The sequence below is a fragment of the Athene cunicularia genome (assembly GCF_003259725.1).
Source record: "Athene cunicularia isolate RWA chromosome 1 unlocalized genomic scaffold, athCun1 chr1_part2, whole genome shotgun sequence".
Classification (NCBI taxonomy): domain Eukaryota; kingdom Metazoa; phylum Chordata; class Aves; order Strigiformes; family Strigidae; genus Athene; species Athene cunicularia.
This window is the reverse complement of record NW_020799092.1, coordinates 9389942-9399976: the sequence shown is the minus strand read 5'-3', so window position 1 is coordinate 9399976 and position 10035 is coordinate 9389942. Positions and strand designations below refer to the sequence as shown.

The window sequence follows — 10035 nt, the reverse complement described above, 5'->3', positions numbered from 1 at the left end:
TCAAGCATATTAATCAGAGCTGGAGTTTGTTCCTCTACCCATAAGCAAAGTAGATCTCTATGAAAACTTCATTAACATAAAGCACCTGCTCCAGCAGGCATCCTGACAGAAAATTAGCATATTCTTGGATATTTCCTGCACTTGAGTTTTGCTTTCAGGATATTCATAATACCCTCTTCTTTATGGTGTACCCTCTGAAAATACCATTGAGCGATCTGGATCCAACTGCCAGTGAAAGCATCTTTACCTGTTCAGGCTGATAGCCACAGCATCTGTCCCTCTCTGCCTCCTATATGGACAGGATGCCAGCATCAGACATCTTCAAATACCTGCTGGTGCACCATCTTCAAAGCAGTGTAGTCGGAGAGACAGAAAGGAAAGCAACAAGACTGTCCCAGCATGACTCACAAAGTCTTTGCACTTCAATATTCACCCTTCCGTCACTTCAGAAATTGGCTTCTAGCAATGGGCTAAAAAAACTATGGTAGCTACTTTTGTCTTCAGAGTGTAGCACAGCATCAAAACTTCTGATCCATCTTTTTTTATTGGTATACTGATTTAAATATATTAGAAAGAAACAGCACGTTTAGTTGGTCTACTCCTGATAGTACTGCACCTGATTATTCCTTCTTCTGGGAGTATCATGCTTTAAGTTTTTCTATGACGTTTTCCCCTCTGCCCTGTTGTGAGTGTGTCTGTGGTGGGATTCACAAAGTTTAATGCATACAGACAGCAGGAAAAGGAGCAGAGGTTGTGTTTGTCTTGATTGTTTATTTCAAAACTATAGTGAAAAGAGCTTCAAAAACCACCTGAAAGCTGAAAGACAGCATTTGGGAGCCAGGGGCTATTACCTTTATACTTCAGTAGAATTTCTTTGCTTTTATGTCACTGTTTCTAAAGTAAAAACAAGTTGAAGGCAGGGAGAAAGAACATAGATTCTTCTGAGTGCCTTTCTCAGGTAAAATTTTACTGAAACTAGAAAGTTCATATAAACAAGGACTTCCAGACATGACAGCAAGAAACTTTTAACTCTTGTATGGCAATTTCAAAATCTTTTGGCAAGAAAGGATGGGGTTGTATGCTGAAACAATGCGTTTCCACTCTCTTAGATGAGTTTGATATGGTCTAGGTGATGTCACTGTCAAGGGTGAGCATCAAACATCAGTTACATCATTTAGTGTGTTATGCAAGCAGGGTTCTTGCTTGCATTTTCAAATGTGGCTGAGCCAGTAACATATTTACCTTCATAAAACTCCAAGAACACTTCACAATATTTATATATATGTCTTTTAAGCATCTTATTTTTGTTTAAAAGGCCTTCACTTAAAAAAATAAAAACAAACTAATAAGATACTTATAAAAGGAGAATATGTATCTGCTTTATTGCTTTAAAATTGAATTCCTTCCCAAATTCTGCACTCCTGTTCATCTGCACTTAGCATCAATAAAAGACAAGTGAAATCCTGATCCTAAGAACAGCAAATTATGTCGATACTGCATGCTTTAGTATGTTTAAGTCTAAATGCATCCTGCAGCTGTTCCAGCTGGCTTTCAGGTGAGTGCAAGCTAGCACATAGGCCAGAAGATAGCCACTCCATGCTCCAAAACTTACCCCATCTGGACAATAGAGAAAGGAAAACCATGGAGGGTAGTGCAGATTCCACCTATCTGGAAGACCACATTCCTATTAATATGAGCAAATCAAAACTAATTAGCTTCTCTGTGGCTGTCTTGACAAATTTTTAAAGGATAAAGAATTTTTAGAAAAAGCTGTTCGCTGGATAAAGGTACATGAGGGCTTCTTCATTGGCTACAGGAAACACAGCCTAGAGGCTCTCTTTTGTGCAAATGTCTGATACCCAGATATACTTTCTCTAATTTGAATTTCAGATCTGCGTGGCGCTTCACTTGTACAGTAGTCAAAACAAAAATTCTGTAGCTTTATACCACAGTACAGGGAAAAAAAAAAAAAAAGAAAAGAAAAAAAAGCATTAATACATCTATCTTCTATTCAGTTTATTTAATACTGTAGCAGTAAATACAGATAAAGAGTTCTCGAATCTGGCAATGCTAGAGCTGGCAAGATACAGCTACCCGACAGATCAACGGTCTATTAGTAGTTGCAGAATTCTATGTGCTGTAAAGCTGAAGGGTGTATATGAGTAGTCTTCAAGTTCAGCCTCATAAATATTGGCAATACAGTTAAATACACTACTACTGATATGGTAGAGCAGCATCTGCATAGAAATAAAGCAATACTGTGCCTGTCAACATTGAGAACTATATTCCAACATTTGTAGTCTCAAAACAAGTGAAATAAGGAAAAGATACTGTTTAAAAAAGTGATCTTTGATCAACACTTATTAAACGGTACGTTAGTTTTATTTTACAACAGTAAGGCTAAGATCATATAGCTTTTTAATGTTATCTTATGGGTGTGGAGATTTGAAAATCAGTATTCTGCTGTGGCTGCCAAAGTAATCTTACGAGTTTCAAATGGAGGTAAAATTTCAGAGCAGAGGCAGGCTTCAACTCAACAATTTACAAAGACTGAATCCCAGCTGTCCTCTGGAATGGGTAGGAGGCAGTAATTCACCTTTAGGTCACTTCCCTTTCATGATTTCTATGAGCACAGCACTTTAAAACACACTGGGTTAAGTCCTTATTTAGTTGTGTACAGTATGAGCTCTGAATGTCAACTGACAACATATTTAGAGCTGTCTGATGTTTATTATCCACATTTTAAAAGTGTAGCTAACATATTCCTTAGTGCTCTCTCAAGTGGCATTTCAATACCATAGCAATGACTAGTTGTAAAGACATTGGTCCTTAGGAAAAACACTCCCTAGAAGTTAGGAGCACTAGTCTTACCAACAGGCTGACTTTCAAATCCAGGCAGACACCCTAAAGAACTTGTGCTCTTTACCAGTCCACGTGCTTTTTGAGCTTCCACTCTCATCTAAAATTGAACAGGCACATCCACCTTACAGGTAAGGAAACTGTTATAATTCATGAAAACTGCTCTGTGAAAGGGATCAGCCCAAGATGTTACCATGTTACTTTACATTGGCCCTAAACGTAAAATTATTTCACTAAACAATGATATTGCCAAAACACTCCAATGCTCAGTGGCCAACATTTCACTAACATTTCAGTTCCCACCTTCCTCAACCTGCTTTACTTTCTTTCATCACTCAAAATAAAACTTAAAAAAAAAAATACTGAAACAGGAGACAATACTGCTTTATTTATCTGCTTCCCTACTTCTGGTGCCTCTGCAAGGCAGCTCTGCCAGTGAATACCTTTTGCAGATTTGGTGTCTAAGCATTTAATTCATATGAATTTCAGTAAGTGTTAGACACCTTTAGGCACATGAGGATCTGAGCCATCCTTCCTTGAGTTAAATAAAAATACATTATCATATGAAGCAGCAGCAGTATTTTGCTTTTCTTTAGTGCAGGTGTTCTTATATAAAAAACAACTACTTCTCAAAATTCTGAAGTAAGATTTTGATCAGCAAGGCTGAGTTTATTAGAAATAACTGTTTATAATTCAGTTGCACTTAGAAGCTCGCTCCAAGACCATGCTGGTGTTGAATAAATGTAGACTGAAAGTCTCCTCTGAAGAACTTATAAAGGGTGAGAGAAGCAGCTTTGTGTTTAAGTGACATTGGCCTAACACAGTGAATCTGTAGTAGAACTGGAAACAGAAGGTCAGGTTTTCTAGGTCTACACCCTGTCCACTTGACCATACTATCTCCTGCCTTTGGTTTCTACTGTCTTACTCCTCCAGACATTGATCTTTGGAGGAAAGTGACAGAGTCCCAAGAGCTGCCTGTTATTTCAGCTTGTTCCTACTTGAAGACTAACCATCTTTTACACAGATTTTCTTCTCTTTCCAAACACGTTGTTGATTAACTTGGCCATTGACTTTGATCCACTTGGTCGTCTCTTTTCCTTTGCTTTGAAATTTGAGGTGATGTTCCTCAGGACTTTCATGAACATTGCCACGACTTCCTGATAATGTTCTGCTGCCGACAGTTCACAGAATTGGCACTTGTTATCTATTGCCAGCTTCTGTCCTTCATCCCAGCCAACTTCCCTCATGTGGCATAAATCTTGTTTATTACCAACCAAAAATACTGATGTCTCAGCCATTCTGAAATCAAAAGGGTTCTGATTAGAGAAAAGAATTTACAATACTGTGCTGTATGCTGTGCTATATAGAGTCAGTATAAGAAGTATTTATGTTCAGGATAATAGGCATTGCAAAAAACCCAGAAGACTAAATTGACCCCCTAACCTTGCCAAGTAGAGTTATAGTTTTCTACTTGCTGTAGTCAAACACCAAAGGATTTTCCAGACAAGCTATTCTCTATCAGTGACTTTTCATTTTTGTTCCCCTACTCAGTGAATTCATGTATTTTTCATCCGCTACAGTCTTCATACTCTATATTGCTGCGTATATTGTCAGTTCCTGGACTTCATGAAGCAGCAAGGTGATCATTATCTCCATTTGTAGATAACAGACTAGAGTCAGAGATCTGTCAGTAGCATAATTCAGAAGAAAACAGGGGAAACCTAATTCTAAGCTTTTGCTAAAATTAGGCTTTTCAGAGAAACCTTACCTAAGAAAGTTCAGCAGTAAAACAGAGAGAAAAGTGTTGTGCTTTTTTATTACTCTACTTCTGATACAAGGAGAGGATTTCACTCTCATTTGTTTAGAAAGCACCTCAGCTGATACAAGAATACATGCCACCACATGTACCCAGATTTGCAATTTTGGTGGTTCTTTTTGAAAGTAAGTAGATGTTTCTTACCACGTGGTCACCCATGTGCACAGATAATGTTGGGGTCACCACTAATGACAGTTTAGGAGACATTCATGGTATTATATTAATTTATTGTGGTAAATGCTTTCTTCAACCCCCACATTGGTGCATCTTTATTGGTAATACAGCGGGGGAGTAAAAGCATAGACTGCCTAAGCCAGACTTACCCATGTAAATCACAGCAGACAAATTTATGGCAATTCTTTAAATAGTAGTGCTGTAAGAAATAAGAACAAAAATCCTGATGTGCTTGCCTTTGGATACAGTAAAATAGATTGCAATTTGCAACACAGTTTACCTTCAGGTACCTTATTGTACCACTTGGATCCTGCTGGATTTTAATTGCTACTGGGATGCTTACAGCTCACAGAAATGTTCTTAGATTATCTGTATGTTTGCTGAGAGAGAAAAAAAAATGCCACTTACTTTTTACAAGCTCCTATATGAGACTCTCGGATCCTGTACAGCAATGCTTTTGCAAATGCAAATGATGCTCTGTCACTGATGTCGTAAACAATGATAAATCCATCAGCCCAGTGAAGCTCGTCTGTGAGGGAGAGTTTCCCCCGCTGTGGCTGAAAGAAGTTCAAATTCACATGCAAAAAGAATGTTACTGTTGTCACTTCAGAGCATTTTCTTTGTCACTAGGAATGTGAGAATGTTTTATCTTTTATTGAAAAAGATATTAATAGGTCTAGGTGCTGGCATTGAATTATGGTGAGTCCTGCTCCAAAAGCCTAATAAATAACCATCACTACAGATGGCACTTTGGATCACTGACAAATTCATTATGAAACATTTATACTTTGTTTAAGCAGTAAAATTGTGTAACCTGTACAGCTATTGCTTATATTGAATATTCTGCAGTTACTTGAGAATGAAACATACAGGTGCCATCAATATGTGTACAGTTTCTGGTTATAGCCGATTTACATGTTCCTAATATTCTGACTACCAATATTAGCTTAACCATTTTCTTTTGTTTTTTCATTTGTTTGGTTTTTTTCTTTGCATTGTTCAAGTCTGAAACAGTATTTACCCACAGGATAAATTTCTGGAGAGCTAGAAAAAAATCTTTCAATCTGTAGTTGGCTTTAATAAAACAAGTGATTAAAGTCACTCAAGTGATGATGGGGTTATACCAATGGGTATACCTTGATAATGGGGTTATACCAATGGGGTAATACCTTGAATCCCTTCACCCCAAGAAACTGTCACACTTATGATTTCTAGAAAATAACAACTGTCCCATTAAGCTAAGGAATGTAATTTCAAAACTATTTTAAAATAATTATCTTATCCCTGAAGATAATTTGGCAGCAGCTAGCAAGACCATGTAACACAAGATAGGTAAAATACTGCAAGCTGACCAGGAACAAACAAAAATAAAAAATTGACTTCTGCTCTAGGAAAACACACCTTGAAATTAATTTAAGAACTGTTTAAAGTTTTTCTCTCACTATTTTAATATTTTGCTCCTTGCAGTGTATAATCTTCACTGACATCCCACCCTGGTTGCCTTGATTAGCTCAGCATCAGGGCAGCGCTGTAATGTCATAAAGAGCTAGACTGGGAAGGCTCTAACTCACCATGAGAAATAGTAACAGAACACCAGCAGTGAAAGGGGAAGCATGAGAAAGAAAAGATGAAACAAGTATTCAGAAGTGTCTGAAGACTCCAGTATCTTTAATGCTGTGGTGACCATGGAGCAGGTTTAGGGCCAGGAAAGGTGACTTGTATGTGTCACAGCTGTTTCCCGGATGGGTAAAGGGACAGCGAGCTTTGCAGAACAGGGATCCAGCTACTAGAGGGAAGCCTCAGAGAGCAGGAAGATTTCAGGAAGCAGAAACAAAAATGGCAACTCTTCCTTCCCCAGTCTGGCCTCCTCTTGGGACATGCTTTTCTTCCCCAGTTTCCATGGGATACAGGACCTCCATAGCCCATCCACTTCATTCTAGAATCACCAGTCTCATCAGACAAAAGCAATACCACCACTACTCACTGCCTACTCCTCTGCAGGCACTAAGAAGTCAGGAAGAAATCAGCAAACAGCTGAAGTTAGGCCTTGTTCCTAAGGAAGAACTGGTACAAAACAGCTCAGTAGTGGTGGCAGGAGGAGTTGCCCTTAACACAGATGATCTCTGGTCGCCTTAAAAGGAAAATGGTGCGCAAACTGTAGCAACCAAAGTCTCTACTTACAATGTAATCTAATCTGCTTTGACTAGCTGCCACTCCCAGTGTTTCAAGTATCTTAATAAAGAGTTGTTCACATTCCACAGGATTTTAATATGACAGTAAGTGGAAGCTATATGCAGGCTTAGGAAAGGGGTCTGAGACAGGTGGAAGCAAGTCCACAGAACAGTAGCTTCTAACAGAATGTATGGCAAGGGAGGATCCTACATGTTACATGGCACAGTAGCTATTTCAGGATCCCCATTGCCCTGGGACAAGCATTGCTGTTGCTCGTCTCTAGGAAGGTTAATTTGTTTGGTGGTTCATTTTATGTGCTCACTGAGTTAAGTTTTTACATCCTTAAATTGAAGTCCAGGTGAGACTTCCACTGCTTTGGCTTTAGCAATAGCATTCATTATCCTTGTTAGTAAGAGGCAAGATTGCTGCCCAGAAGGGAACATTGCAACCTAGGTCTGCGTGTGTTATGCAGTACTGAAGGGTCTCTATTCCTGTAAGAGCAGGAAAGAAATTAATACAAAAAACTTTATTTCAAAGTGGTTTATTGTGATCAAAGTTCAGCTGTCAACACATACAAGCCTGCATTATGGCTTTCCTTGGATCTGTTCCGTGAATGTGAGTCTTACTTCCAGGCCTGTCTACTTTGACCATTTCTGCAGGCATTCAATAAACTGCTTGCATTATAAACTAAATTTCATGCATTTAGGGTATTTGAGAAAACTGCATATAAGACAGAAGTGGGAAAAGTTATTTCTGTTGGTAACATTCCAACATGAAAAAGCATTTACAGAAAACTTAAGCAATGAAGGGCTCCTTCCATGAAATGGGAAAATACTCAGCAGTTCTGAGCCACACCAAGTATGAAATTTCAGTCTTTTCAAAAAAGACCAACAAGCACAAATTCCAGGAACAAGACAAAAAGTTTGTGACCCCCAACCCATTTTACCATTACACAGGCAGAATGAAGAACAGCCTTTCTTTGACCCCTAAAATTCTTACCTGTGAACAAGGGTCATAAATTTCCAAGTGTATCTGCCTCCCATCCAGGCATAAATGTTTAGTGTAGATGCATTCTAAAAGATACATGTTATCCAAAGAAAACCAGCATTAGTGACTGGGGATGGCGGTGAAAAGAAAAGGTGGCAAAGACAAGATTGGTTAATACTAAGGGTTCCTTGAGTACTGTTTTGTTTTTTCAAGGTGTTTTTTTTTGTGTTGTTTTTTTAGACTGGTAGGGGGTGTTGGTGGGTTTTTGATTTGTGGAGTTGGGTGGTTTATTTTGGCATTTTTTTGTTTGTGGTGTTTTTGCATGTGTTGGGGTTGTTTTGGTGGTGTTTTTTGGGGGGGGAATTTTGTGGGGTTTTTTGTTTTTTTGGTGGGTTGTTTTTGTTTGGTTTTTTTGTTGCCTTCTTTAACGTACTGGAAACAAGCCTATTTCATTTTCTAACACCTGAGCTACCCAACCTTAGCCTGACCAACACCATTACACCGTGGTGTTCCCATGAAAGTCTTGGTGCAATGAATTTTAGACCCCAGTTTTCCTCTTCCAAAATGGAAACAAAGGTAATGCACAATGCTCAGAATCAGCTAAATGCTGCTGACTACTCAGCTTGATACCAAGGCTTAGGACTATGAAAGTAGTAAACCAGCCTATATGTGAGTTCTAATTCTGCACAAAAGCCATTATTTGATAATAATGGTTATGTACTATGAAATCTGCTGTTTTAAGACTTCTCATACTAAGTAGCATTAGACCAATAGTATTTACAGGGTCATATCCTTAGACTAGATCCTAAAGTATTTCTGTAACATCAGTTTTCAGATTTAGGACTCTTCACTAGCACTAGCAACCCTGGAAACTCTACTGCAGACAGACCATCACTATTATTTTAAGCAGCAGGTTGTTCTAAAGTATAAGCAACTTGTGCTCATGGCACTAGTAGTCAACAGGCTGTCTTACAGTATAATTTCTTTGAGTTACTGAACTACAGAGACAAGAACTGGTGTTGGCACTACTGAAAATACACTTCAAACTGTGTGTAATGAGGACATAGATAAGGTCTGTGATCTCTGGAAGCAGGCATCTTCAGTTCAGCACCATGTTAATCTTAAGTATTTTCCATGCACATCTTAAAAGTTAATCTGATGAACCAATCCCAAGCACCTCAGGGTATAAAATCTGCAGCCCCTTGGTGGTTTACATAATTAAACAAATTTTTAATTAATACTTTGACTCCACTAATAGTAGGATGATCTTTATTTTATCACATATATTCCCCCTTTCCTTCCCCTTCCTTCTCTCTAGAAACAGAGCTAAACATCTTCCAACAAACATTCATTAACAAATTAAAGTGTTCTGAGGGTTTGACATGCCTTTTCTGAAACTTGCAGTACTGGAGGCTCAGAACAAGGAAACCTGTTTTAAATTGTAGGCAGTTTAGAACACACATGGAACACAGAGCACTACATAACTTACATGTGACAGTTTAGATCTAGATAAGCCATATGTGACACAAACTGTCTTTTCATCCTGTGTTTGTATAGTAACAAGCATTGGTAGAGGATTTATGTACAGCTGTAACTATTTTCAGAATAAGTTCATTTGGATATATTGAATGCAATTTGGCTTAGTACTTCTATTTTATTTTTTATTTACAGAAATTGTGGGAAGCTACTGATTTTTGTAAAAAACCGTTTTTGTAAAGAGTCCTTCATTTTAGCAGGGAAAGCGAGGTAGATAGCAATCTCTGTCCCTTGTTAAGTTTTGATACTTGTCCCACAAGCTGGAGCAGCACACTTCCAAAGGTGTTAGTGTATCATTTAAACGGTGTTTCTACCCAGGATGTGAAAGTTCAAGTTCTGCTTTGCCATCTTCCAGGATCTTAAAAGTGTCTTAAGGATCAGCATATTTGTTCTGGCATGAATGAGAAATTCTATCCTCAGTACAGAGAGGCTTTTCCACAAAGCTATCAAACCAGTACATTCCTGCAAAAGCAGGGGGCTTTGCATTATGC

General features: G+C 38.4%; 1 protein-coding gene across 1 annotated transcript; it reads right to left on the bottom strand.

Moving 5' to 3' along the window:
* Positions 1-2133: 2133 nt before the first annotated feature.
* On the bottom strand, positions 2134-8231 carry RERGL (RERG like). The gene is made up of 3 exons (XM_026840963.1): positions 8021-8231; positions 5258-5406; positions 2134-4158 (listed from the first exon to the last, which is right to left on the bottom strand). Exons 1-3 carry the CDS (start codon positions 8105-8107, stop codon positions 3876-3878), a joined length of 519 nt encoding a protein of 172 aa, XP_026696764.1. The 5' UTR covers positions 8108-8231; the 3' UTR covers positions 2134-3875.
* Between the last annotated feature and the right edge of the window lie 1804 nt (positions 8232-10035).